The sequence below is a fragment of the Taeniopygia guttata genome, chromosome 1 (genome assembly GCF_048771995.1).
Source record: "Taeniopygia guttata chromosome 1, bTaeGut7.mat, whole genome shotgun sequence".
NCBI classification, from domain to species: Eukaryota; Metazoa; Chordata; class Aves; order Passeriformes; family Estrildidae; genus Taeniopygia; species Taeniopygia guttata.
Genome location: NC_133024.1, coordinates 35,600,452 through 35,614,239, shown reverse-complemented (window position 1 = coordinate 35,614,239; position 13,788 = coordinate 35,600,452). Strand labels below are relative to the sequence as shown.

At 36.7% G+C, this 13,788-nt stretch overlaps 1 protein-coding gene across 14 annotated transcripts in view; it reads left to right on the top strand.

The window, feature by feature from the left end:
* Positions 1-13,788, top strand: part of GRM5 (glutamate metabotropic receptor 5) — a 239,080-nt gene that overhangs the window by 217,650 nt on the left and 7,642 nt on the right. For 7 of the 14 annotated variants that reach the window (XM_030269036.4, XM_030269023.4, XM_030269022.4 and 4 more), the window contains 2 exons: positions 4,956-5,054; positions 6,576-6,737. The exons of 3 other annotated variants lie outside the window; for them this stretch is intronic. In XM_030269036.4, the coding sequence (XP_030124896.1) occupies positions 4,956-5,054; positions 6,576-6,737 (261 nt within the window). The remainder of the gene's footprint in view (positions 1-4,955; positions 5,055-6,575; positions 6,738-13,788) is intronic. 4 more of the 14 variants (XM_030269074.4, XM_030269084.4, XM_030269064.4 and 1 more) reach the window with 1 other exon arrangement.

The following is a 13,788-nucleotide window of genomic DNA, read 5'->3' as shown; positions in this document are numbered from 1 at the left end:
ATCCCTTTTACATTTTTTTTTTTAATCTTCAAGCCTGTCTCCCAAAATTATGACAACAAATAAAGGCCACCATATAGTGTATCACCACTGTCCTTATCACACATGCTGGAGAGCACCCAGAGAAGGCAGCCATGCAGATGGTCTCATGTTCATTAGCAGGTACCATGTAGGTCCTGTCTACCAGGTTTGTCTACCAAAGGAACTTCTGCTTCTTTCTACAGCAAACTTTGATTAAAACTGGCATTGTAATTGATTTGATGCATTGTAATTAATCTGATAAACAAAGGACTAGGACATGCACCCTCCTCCTTCCAAGGTCTACCAAGTCACAGAGCAGTCTGCCACTGGGGGAACACCTGTATGAATTACAATGAATGGTGTTTGTACTCGTATCCTGGATGTTGATGTGGACTACTGGAAGAGATAGCATTTCATCTGGCTGAGAGCTGTGGAGTTTTTTTTTCATGACTGTGTCTGAAATTTAAGGTAGATGTCTGCTAAAATATATAATCATTATATATGTTTGTAATCTATAAGAATTTAAATCTGTTTTAGTTTTGACTATATCATTATGTATTGAACATTTATATAGGTAAGACTCTACTGGATGAAAATCCTGTACAATGGTTTGTCCAACACTTCAGAAAAACCTTTCTGGAAAAAGGAATTAAAAAGACTGGTAATATTTTGCTATCAGTCTAATCTTCCCATGAACCAGTATAATGTTTTATATATCATTCCAACAAAAATGTCATTTTAATTCACCAGTTACATATGATTGCTTAATTAGAATAAGCTTTAAAAAAAAGTGAAATATTATACTACCCTTGAAAAAAAACTTGTTTGGATCTCAATCAATTTTACTTACTGAAATTGTGCTAATAAGCAAGTAATGTTTATACATTGATTTTTTAAAAAATTAAAATGGCATGCTTAATAATATGCAATTCATTTTAGCCATTAGAAAAATGGGGAAATTTCACACAATAAACAGACACTCTTTCAAAATATTCAGTGCAATATGCTGCAATTTCAAGATAACATGACCAATCTCACAGAATCGATTTTCAAGAACACAGTATGTTTGCAGTTCAAAGCAGCCCCTACAGTAAATATTTTTCATATTCCATTATTTAGCAGTTATGCAGAAATCTTTAAACATATTACCTAATCTAAAGACTGGCTTTAACTCTGCTGATATGAAATTTAGGTTCTTCATAATTTCTTAATATCAAGACCAAGGAAAACTGCAAGTGAAATATACTACTTGTATATAAGTTAACAGTGTCAAGCACACATTGGGTGCTCAATAATCAATAACACTTCTACATGACAGTATGAGATTGCATTTGAAATAGGGATTTATGACAAATCTCAGTCTCCAACACAATTACATTTGATTTGCATTTTAAAAACCTAAAGATACCCTGAGATATCGCCAAACCTTTTTACTTTTTTAAAACATTTTTACTGAAAAAGAGAAAAAAAAAAACTTATATCAAAGAGTAAAAAACATTTTATAATTGGCCTTTTTTTTTTTTTTCCAGAGAACAGATTGCTTGAAAAAAACTACCTTTTGCTATTGCAAGTTCTTGTCTTTTGAGAAATCTCTCACCCTGTGTATTGTGGACGTTTTAACAGAACCTGTGCATTACCATCCACATTGTATCCACAGATTATTTTTCAAGGGCTCAAGAATGTTTTCAACCAAACTATTCACAAATGTAGGCTATGGTACAACTTCTAGGTCTCCCCTGCCAGCATCCTCCACACAGGGGATGTGCAGCCATACGAAATTTGCTGCTGATCAAGGTATCCAACACCTGCATAGAAACTAGGAAAGAGCAGAAGGACAAGGGATGATGAACAAAGATGGGTCTCACCCTAAAATGAAGTCAGGACCACTAGGATACCAGCACCTGGATCTACTGTGGAGGCATAGTCTAAAAAAAGCCTATATCTAGAGACGTGTCAGCACATATTTAAAAAAAAAAAAAAAGTAGGGATCTTCACCTACACATGTATAAAAGCTGGCTTCTACAGATTTTAGTGAATGACTACTGATCTCATAATGATACTATATTCCCCCTTTTTTCCCCATAGTATCCATTAATAATGGTATACAAGAGTTTTATTGGAATGTACAGAAGGCCAGAGAAAGGTCTAGAAAACCTTTCTTTTCTAGGTCTTCAAAAAAGGTTCTCCTGAAAAAAGGTCATCAAACCTGACCAGTCTCATAGTGTTTCCTACCATGTATCACATGTACATTGCCTTAACTAAAAATGAGGCAGTACAGTCATGGTTTCTCAGCCCAGGAGTTTCTCTCTAGTGAGGCTTTCTGAAAAGAACAGAGCACTGCTGTGTAAGATAGAGTGATGTGACCAAACATTTGGCAAATGGATAAGCTCTGCAGTGACTGAGTCACTGGGAATTACTTCCCAAATTTCCTGTCACTGATCAACACTTATAAAACATATTCGTATTAATCATTAAATATTTTCCTTAAGAAAACTTAATCCTGTGCCAAAAAAAATGACACAGATCACCATTCCTCACCAAAAAATGTGAGAAAAACACTTAAAGATTACCCAAAATATTTTAAATCCTTTAATAAAACTTAGCTGCCACCTTTCTACATAGAATCAAAGTCTTCTATCTCTTTTCTAACCAATATATAGTCCTGGAATTTGAAGAAAAGGAGAAAATAAGTTTGTTCTTGCAAATGCTGCTCACACTCTAGTGGTTTATGCCTCCTCCAAAATACCCAATTACTTTTCACATTAGTATTTCTTATGTCAACTGTAAATGCCCGAGGGTTTTTCCTCTCTACAGATTTGCTCTTTTAAAGCAAACCTCAGTTTTAACAACCTGGAAGGAGACATTTTTGTAATGCAAGGTGTTCTGAGCCACAGTAATTTCTTGTGTCTGCTCTGAGAGCTGAAAATATTTTATGCAGAACCCTTGGTGTGCCTTTCTATGGCTCAAGGCTTTGAGTTTTTATGAGTCAACATGTTGTTTCTGATGGTGCAATTTGCTCTTGAGTGGATGCATAAACATGAGAGATTCGTAACGGTGTCTCTGCTGATTTTCATGGTAGTGAAATTTATGCTAATGTGAAATGGACAGTTGTGGGGGTTTATTTATCTGGGTCATATCCATCCTAACCTGGGGTTCTTTAGGATGGGATTACCAAGGACATTTACCTCTTGTTCTTTTTTTTTGGCTACTTTCTAGAATCCTACTTATTGCAAGCTTTTAGAATCTCCCAGTTTTTCCGAGTTTTGATTTTTTCCCTATGCCTCGCTAGACAAAATATCTCTTTATTTACTCTAAATATAACTGTATTTCCATCCTGATCCTCCTAAATTCTACTTTCTTTGATGTCTAACAGCTTCACTCCAAGTTTATTTCCTTTTCTTTCCTGTGAATTTTCTGCACATTCTTTTGTCTCTCCTCTTTTTCTTTTGCTATCCCAACTAATTTTGTACGATCCAGTTTGACATAATTTGTATTTTTCAGTAAATTTATCTACTCTCTAAACCCATCCACTTTTTCTCTGCTCTAGGAATCGACTTCCATTTAGTACGTGTGTCCTGTGTGAGCTTCGTGCCTATCTGGGAGCAATAGATATACCACACTCCAGATTGTCTTAAAACCTTGGTAGCCAGTCTGCAAAATTGCTGTTGTTCGTCCTTTCAGTAAGGTTATAATGTGCACACCAAAGGACTTTGCACTAACACATCTCATTTTGCTTTCTCCGGTTCACTCTCAGATTCGCTAAGCTTCTTTATCAGTGATTTATGTAATATACTCTGCATCTGACAGTCTACTACAACTGCACCCAATATTTAGTTCTCTTTCTCTGTACTCAGGTTATTTATCTTTTACAGAGTAATTCTCTTCAAGGTACTTTTGTTATCTAGATCAGATTAATGAATGAGCAACAAAAAAGTCCATTATTTTTTCATTTTAGCAGTGTTAAGTGCACAAACTTCTCCACCGAAACATGTTAAAAGCCCACAGCACAACTCATAGGATTTGGCCATGGGATATCATAATCTCTTTGAGAAGACACATGCAAGAATTTTTCCCAAATTTTGCTTAAGGGATTTAAATAGGTATTTCAACACCTAGCACAAGAATTTGTATGATTAAAGGGAAGTTCACTGCTGGGAGGAGAGACAGTATGAGACACTACATTACTCACATCCCAACTGAGTGTTCAGTGAGTAAACAATGCCCAGGTCTTATCTTGTATCACATCCATGAATTAATTAGATGATCAAATGTTAAACTGTTTATCCAAGCGATTTTCTTCATTGAAGTGCGAGGTCTTGTACATAAAATACACATAGTACTGCATTGGGCTCTAGGTTTGGGGTTGATCTCATTTGACTTTATGTCTAGATTTCGGCAAGTCATCTAACTTCTAATTGTTGCCAGTGGAGAGAGGAAGCCCCCTTATGACATGAACTGTGAGCCCACACCAATTTTGCTTTGAAAAGTGGAACAAGCCACTTATTACAGAGATGTAGGATCAGGGAAATAAGTTATGATAGAGAACATGGCCACCAGCTGATTTCCCACTGATTCTTAAGTGTTGCTTCCCTTTATCTGTTTCTCTCTAACTGCTTTGGTCTAATTCCAAAAAATATTAAAATGTTAGCATGCTATTTATTCTGTAAAACTATTTGGCCCCTCCTATATAGAGATACAGCTATAGATACATATATAAAGAAAATGGTGAGCACTTGTCCTGCATAACCCTGTTTGCTTTAACATTTATCTGGGGTTTTATGCAGTTATTTCACCACTCCCACAGCTGCTTTGCACTCTTCTCTACCACTGCCACAGTAACATTCATGTGCATGGCCCTTTGCACAGCAGCTGTCAAAGAAAGCTGAGCACACAATCACTTCTCTCTGTTTGCTCCTGTTGTTGTCGTGATTTATTAGGTACAAAGGCAGGAGACTGGCCCCCCCGAACAAGTCGGAAATAGAATGTTTCACCCCAAAAGGGAGTATGGGGAATGGTGGGCGAGCTACAATGACCAGGTAAGCAAAGAGCAAGTGGCCTTAGGTCAGTGTGATATGTCTGTGAACAGAAGGAGCAGCCCTGGATAATTCCAGGCTAGATCCTCTGTCTGTAATTCCTGTGTATCCCATAAAGTATGTTCAGAAAAGAAAACAAAACAAAAAAAAACCATGTTGCCACTGCTGATTTTTGTGTTCCATCTGACTACCAAAAAAAACCCTGCACCGTGTTCATTCCAGTGATCTGAACCACATGTCCTATGTGATGTTGTTGTAATATGGTGCTTTGGAGAGAGAAATCTTACACCTGACTCATTAAGCCAGTTGGGCAGATGAAAAGAAGCAGCATTCAAACCTGGAGTGAGGGTAGGTCCACTACATATTAGGGGTTACATTAAGTCTAACCAAAAGAATATTTTTAAAAGGGCAGAAAAAAATTGATTGATAAAAACATATTCAATATGAAAATGTTGGTTCTTCTCAATCAAAATATCTTATGGAAAAGTACTGTGTTTTACAGTTTCTTTAAGGAAAAGTTTCAAAGTAATTTTAAATACAGTTTAAAGCATGTTTTTTATAACTTTCTCAATTTAATTAATATACTTATCTTTGTTTTGTTATCATAATATTTTGCATGACATTAAGCAATGCTACAATTCAATGAATATCAAAGACTAGAGTTTTTTCAATGTTGCTAGGATCAACTGCTTTAGTATAGCCATTTTGATGTTTTTCCTATTGAAATATTTCAAACTACTTAATTCTGTGAAATACTTGGAGATTTCAGCAATTCTTTTCATTTTGAGTCCAGCCAGATTTCCAAAAGTTGAACACTCCCATAGGACAGAATTTTCATTTCTCCATACATGTCCTTTCATAAACAAGTAAGCACATACATGCCAAAGATGGCTATACATCTTTAATGAAACAATGCTCTTAAGAAGCATTGTGCCATTGTGTTATGTTCTACTAAGTATAAGAACCATTTTACCATCTATTAAAAGATCTAGTCATTCCTACTCAAGCCCTGTAGGATATTTATAAATGTCACCATAGAGCACAGGGTGACCAAAGTATACAGTCACTATTCCCAAGTGCTACATCCCTCGGGAAATTTTTTCATTGCAGGAGAGTGTTCAGGGAGATACTCGCAAAGTGTTATGCTTCCCTTGGGTAGAGCATTCACACACACGCATAGGGCTATCAATACTCACACCACATAGCACACACCTGAGAGCTCCTGCAGTTAAAATACCATCAGAAACATTGATTGCTAGGTGTTGTACACAAAGTATATTTTTTGTCAAATGGAGTGGTTTCTTGTCTATGTGTCATCTCGAATTTTTTTTCTTACATTGCATTGCCTTCAGAAATATTTATTCTTTATTTAAAAGCTATCTGAAATCAATATATAATGAAACTTAGAGGAGTGGAAAGTACATGTAATTGTCAGACAACTGTATTTTGTTGTACAGTATTCAACTCTGTTTTACCTGGCCATATATACACATTTGAAAAAACTTCTTTTTTATATCTTCACAGTGAAGAATCTGTTTGCATTCCAGACTGTAATCGATCTGAGTCAAGTAGAGAGGAGAAAAAGGTTCCTGTTAAAGAGGATGCCCTAACAGTCAAAAAGACTGGAAACTGTGTCAGTCTAATAGTTCCACAGCAAGACTGTCAGCTGCAAGACCTACTCAAACAGTTAAGAACACCTGCTGCTTAACAGAGAGTGCAATTGCATTTGATGGCTGTGTTTTGTTGTCTCCAGCCACAATGTCCTGGCCAATGGTCCTTGTCCAATTTTGTGAGCTCAACAGAGTTGCTATTGAATAGCCTGGGAATCTCCCAGAGAGAACTCAGGCACTGCAGGACAGAAAGTAGGTACATGCTCTCATCCCAGTAAGTATCAGACCAGTGCTAGAAGTCACTGAGCTGAAGAGCAGATGGAAAAAGACATACAGGGGCCTGACCATTTGTGAATGATGAAAAAACTCATCCTCTCATGGAACAAAGAGGTCCCATGATACTGACCAAATCCCATTTACAGTCTTTCAGTCTAAATAATGCCATGCAATTCATTCTGGGCACTGTTGTTCCAGCTTATGTCCTCAACTCCTTTGTGCAACGTCATATTTGTGTTCCAACCCTAGTATGGACATTTTCCACATCTGTGCCTAACTATGCCTTTATATTAGTATTACAAGTGTATTTTTCAAGATGAAAAATTACATAAAAATAGAAGTAGTGGGTGTATTATGTGATACCTTGTAATCTATATCCAATTAGGGAAATTACAACACTATGCATCACCTGTGAGTATCATTCACACATATATGATAAAATCAGCTATGAAATGAGATGTTTTATGAAGCTTTCACAAAGCAGGCATCACAGCCTCAGTTCTTTTGCACTTCTTGCATAATATATGCATTTTTTATTTGATTGAATGCAATGAATAAGAAACTGCTTAATAACTCACAAAAATAATTTTCCTCCTGATAAGTCCAATGCAGAAAACTACTTCTGTAATTATTTATTAGGCATGCAAAACATGTAAAAATCCTCCAATTGCATGCTCTTCACAGAAGATAGAAGTTAAATCAGCTCTTGACTTTGGAGATAAAACTGGAAGACTTAACTTTTTTTTTTCATTGTTTTCATTGTTTGTTGGTTGATTTTTTGGTTGTGTGTGGGTTTTTTTGTGGTTTTTTGTGGGTTTTTTGTTTGTTTGTTTGTTTGTTTGGTGGGTGTTTTTTTTTGTTTGTTTTTTTGTTTTTTTGTTTTTTTGTTTTTTTGTGCTCTGCTTTTACACTTGATTTCAGTGTCTGGTAAGGTGATGGTTTCTATTTTTCCCAAGTCCCATTTCATACCTTTAGCAATGAAAATAATCAAAAATCATGTTGACCAAGTAATGCTAAAAACACCTTAAAGCATGTTCTGCTTTAAGCAGAACTCAGGAAGCAGTGCTCAGAGTTTAAGAGGTGTCATTGTCCTCTCTCCATCCTGTGAATAGAATGTTCCAGTGTAGAAGAGATGTGCTCAGAGATGCTTCAAAGGGCATTTTTAAGAAAAAAAATCATAACACAGCTTTAGTTACCTTAATTAACAATAGCAATGAGATCATGATACTAGAGAAAAGAAGATAAATCTCATACTAGGATAATTTTTGCATTTTGGGTAATGATATACTAGAAATACCATTCAGGAACCAAACCCTCCATTTCCCAATCTAACCAGGTGTGCTGCTGAAGCAGTTATCAGAATCAACATCACTGGTGCCTGCGCTGGGAGATCACTGGCAAAGGTTTTGTCCATCAACTATCTCTCACTTTGTAGAGATTCATACTTACATATTAAAGTCACTCATATAAATGTCAGCTGGGATCTTCATGAGGAAAGGAGGTATCAACAGATGAGGATTTGTAGAGTAATATAAATAATTGCTCTTGCTGGTCACAACAGAAAACTACTCTGAAAAATAATTGCAAATAATTTTTTATTTCTAGAACTCAGGACATGGCAAAATTATTTTTTGCCCCATATCATTCTTCTTTTCTGTTTTGTTGTCATTTATTTCCATAGAAAAAGCAGTATGAGAATTACTTAAACTAAATAACTTGAGTAATATATCACTAACAGGTTATTTGTGTGTGGCAGAATTGTCTTTTAGCTAGGGAAACAATTACATAGGCATGCAGAGGTTTTCTTAAAAGCTTTTTAAAATTAGAGGAACAGCAACAAAATAATACATTACAGTGGTAGAATTGACTTAATTCATCATGGGAACACACATACACACACCATCCCTTATGAAGGATCAAGTTTTAATTAAGTCTACAGATAGCACACAAATCCTTTTCAGGCAGAGTAATTATATCATTGAGTCCTTAATAAGTTTTCAGCAGAGGAATCTAAAAGTAGAATAGGTTCTTGCTATTTACTTTGAATAACAAGGGTCCTCTCTGGCAGAAAGTTACATGGACTGAGTCAAGTACAGAAGTTTGTCCTGCTTACCACTGCCAGCTTCTTCTGGGGATAACATGGGAAGACTTCTCCCTTAAAGATGTGAGAAGTCTGCACAGCATTGGAGCTATACCTTAATTTTAACACTTCAGCCATTGAAACATCTGGGCATGAATTTGATACCAATTTTAGCTCCATAAAATTTAGATCACTGTTCTAAAACACGAGCTTCTATTCATGAACTTGTGCAATTAAGAATTTGAAATCTTTCCTTATTGTAGTCACATGAGGACAGGTTGCAAACATATCATACATGTCTTTGTCAAGTTATTGTCCAGTGTGTGTTTGCAGTTGTACTATTTCAAATCTGGAATTAGATACCCATATTAGTATCTTACAGGGAACAAAATTTCCTTACATTTTTATAGTTCCTCTTATATTTTGGTTTCCACTACTGAATAATAATATGCAGCTATGCATTCTGGGCTTTCTTAAAAAATAATGAATTCCATAATTTTAAACTGATTTTCCTAGTTCAGTCAAAGATATTAAGAGAACAAGTGATTTATTTTCAAATTGCATATGCTTTCAGTAACTGTCCCCAGTACCAGTCCCTAGGCACTCAGCACCAGAATTAATTTTAGCAGATCTGGGTAATTAATGAGAATGGCACCCTTGTTAAAATATGAGAGTTTTCAGCTGCTATGCCTGTAAATTCCTCTTCCTATTTTTCATTTCTACATTTTTAAGTATCTTACAAAACAAATTTTTTTCACTAGCACCTGGCTAAAGAAACACTTGTGGCAGACCTATGCACCATCTTATAATCATACAATAAGGAAAAAATACTGCAACAAAACTTCTACTACCTCAACAAAAACAAAAGACCAAATTATCCATTCTAGACAGTTTAAAATAAAATGTGTAAAGGGAGGGGAATATTTTTTTCACACCTAAGTGTATAAAAAGCAGTTAATAGCTCTCATGAACAGAAAAAAAAATCCTTAAAGACAAAACTCAAGTGTCTCTAAAGAGATTCAGTAAGAAAAATAAAAGGAGAAACAAAACTAAATGTTATTCTGTCATCAAGTGGACAACTGTAGAAGAAATATTTGAAATATCAGCTACTTCGAAGTTTTCTCATTTATTCTAATTTCATTTCTTGTACATATTATGTAAGTCTAGAAGGCAAGGAAAAAGCTAGTCTATCAAAATCAAAGAAGCTTTTAGTACAGACAATGGAGAAACTGTCTGGTATTCAGGAAATCTCTCTTGTGCATAAAGCTGAACCTAATTAACCTATAGCAAAAGCAATTAAAAACAAAAAAGTGTTCTGCAAAAGGCTTTGTTTTACAAAAGAAAAACAAATTGAACATTTTGGTATCACTGGTTGAAGTTTGCTGCATTCTCCTCTGCTCTATTCAGTGCAATGTGCCAGCAGAAGAACTGGCAGAGCAGAAGAGTAGGGTAGAAAAATTTGTATTTAGCCAAACTTTGAAGTGAAATTCCTTTGGGAGTTCAAAAGTGTAATTATTCTGTTTCAACTGATGGAGCCAAAATCTGTTTACAAGAAAAATCTAACATTTCACTATCCTAAAGTTTCTCATCATTGAAAAGTTAAGGCAGAGCTGGACATAGTAAATGTAAACAATTCAATTCCTAGACATTCCATTCTATGTCAGTGATCTATCGTTATTTCTCTATTTTTAAGTTGTGAGCATTGAGCGGTTTCCAGTTGACTTGACAGACTATCAATCAATATGCAGTTAGAGCAGGATCTTAAAGTATTATCACAGCAATTTATCCAGAACCCAGTTTCATGCCAATATAAGAAAATAAGTGATGCTCCTTTCACAGAGGCAAAAAAAAAAAATTGTACCCTTCAGTCCAGTGTTGACTTCCTAGTAAGTAGGAAGGTACAGCATGAAAAAGCACAGGATACATTTCTGACACATAAATTCTTTAGCTATTGTGTTCAATCCTTACTGAAAAATTATAGAATCAAAAAGATTGGAAAAGACCTCTGAGATCATCAAGTACAACTGTAAGCCAAACATCACTGTTTTCCCAAGCGCCACATCCAAACATGTTTTGAGCACTTTCAAGGATGCTGATTCTACCACTTCCTTGGGCAGCCCATTCCAATGCCCCACCAAGTGGATGGTGTTTGTGTCCTATTCAGTTTGTCATATCAAGGAATTTGGTCAAGTCTTTCAGACTTTTGCATGAAATTTGCACTAAACAGCCATTCGGTCTACTTCAGAGCCCTAGGATCAACATGAGAGCGACATGCAGACATTACTTTGGGCAGAGTACAAAAGAAGTATGAGTGTATCAGCCAAGACTGATCCAAACCTAAACTGAAATTCAGGAAGGCTGGTGACTTGCACCACTGAAGATTTAACTGTTCACTATCTTTCCCAAGGGTTTGATGCAAAATCAGATTTCATCCTTTCCCTTTCCCTAGGTTCTTCAGCCTCATATCCCTCCTTAATTATTGTTTCTTTAACTGGAGGGAGCAGCATGTTGCCTTCACAAACTCTTACAATCTGACCTTCAGGCCATGAAAATATCTATATGCACTTAGCACATTTTTAAAGGGTTTGAACATCTGTACTAAGCCAGTGCTTGAAGACAGGAGGGGTGCTAGAATACCCTTTCTTTGGGCAAGCATTTCTATTTGCGTTGACTAATCCTTCATGTTAATGGCATTTATTTCACCTTTGTGGCAGGTAGGCCTGTCACAGGTCCTTCTAAGGCCTCACCAGGAGGATATCCAGGACTGTATCTGCATCCTCTCTTCCTTTCTGATCAAAGTTACAAGTGCCAGATCATTTTCCCTCCTGGTCCAGGTCAAACACAGCAGCAACTGGGACAAGGTTTCACGGTCATCATACTGTGATGAACTAGAACTAGAGGCAAACATTGCAAATTCTGCTCCTGCTGCTGTCACTGAGACCCCACTGAGCTCAGTACTCAGCATGACCAGTGAGCCAGGGCTCTCAAACAGTACTCAACACCCACAGAGTATGTGCTACAAGTGTATGGCCCTTAGAGGGATGAGTCTTACTCTGCAAGACATTAGTGACAGCTCCTGCTTAGACCAGAACTGGACCCAGAGAGATTCAAAGAGTCAAAGTGAGCAGTGCTACAGGACCGAGTTTGCTTTTCCTTCTTGCTCTGATTGAAGTACAGCAGAAGGAAGGGATTATCTGAACAGCAAGTTAAAAGCCACCAGCTGTTTTGCCTGGCATTTTAGGGATAGGAGCCTAACAGACAACTTCCAAGACACCAACATCCTGGTGACCATTGCAGCAAAGGGGGGAACCCATATGTACTTATACATCTCCTTTCCCAGTCCTCCGTCTTCTAAAGTACCCATTGTTTTACATTGTGTTTGTCTACTGGATTCTGTCATGCTTCTTTTGAAGGGGAAATCTGTTGACATATGTTATGTTACATGATCTATCATAATTCCATGTAATGTAATCACAAATGTGAACCCACCAGGAGGTTTTATTTTACACTCAGCATGCAACTTTTTTTAGATGGCCAGAATAGCTATTAAATGGATAGTTTGAAGGAAGCCTCCCCATGAAGGCTGGTATAAGGTCATCTGTATTTAGTAAAATATGTGCTTTGCAAACTATTATTTGCAGGCTAACATGTGAGGATATCTATTGCAGACTTAAAAAGCAAAAAAACAAATTTGCAATAATCTGCCAGGGTCTCCAGTGCTGTTGTCTTTTCACAAATCCTAAATGGCTATAGCAAACATTTTGGAAACCAAGGCGAATTGTCTAAAGTTTTGATGCATTTTATATATAAATCATGTTTATTTGTATGTGTACACTGTTTTTCCTGTTGACACCATTTCAGAGTCATTGTCTGTTTCAGCTAAGAAATATTTCTAATATCTTCCTTATTTCCAAGAGCTATATGTTAATGTATGTGTGAACACCAGCTCATCAGACTAGGAAGATGTAAAAGGAAATACTATGTGTTTATAAAGGTCACAGCTGGATTTTCTTAGGAATCAAGAGGAGACAAATAAGCAATTTTGATAGAGAGTATGATGGGATCTGAAGACAATTTACCCTAAAAGGACTCACTTTGCAGAAAAGCAGAGCAAAATGTTTATTGCTGTCTCCAAACTCATGTTACTATGAAGAGCTGTTTGTATAGCTTGTCTGGTATTTCTTTCCTACTAGGAACATAGTTTCATTCTCTGAGCCGAACTGCAATTTGAAAAAAATTAATTATATCTTTAATTTAGTGGCAGGTAGCTTGCCAAGTGCCTTGATGAAGAAGTTGTTGCCCATTACCTACAACCAATAAGCCCCTTTTTGTGTATTACTCCAATGCTTTCAAATAGTTGGACATAAACAGATTTTTTTTTCCCTAGCCTTAACAGATTATGCCTCTTCATCTCCCAGTCCACAATCCCTACTCCATACCAGGAATCCATTCAGAACACTTTACCAAGTTCCTTACCACTGAAAACTCCCAGGCCAGCCCACACACTTACCCCTGCACTCTAGCCAGTCCAAGTCTCTCATTCACTCTCTTCAAGCATTTAATTCTTCCTCACTCCTCTATGCACCCTCAGTCCCACAGGCCCTCTTCTTGACACCAATCCAACAGAAGGGAAGCCATCAAGCTGCTCTCTCCCCCAGGATGGACACTGCCTATGTCCCAAGGACCTCAACAGAGGGGTCAGCATTGGCAATGAACTAGCACAGGACAGGTGATGGCTGGGTGCATAATTGGTCTGTGAAATGAGCTGACA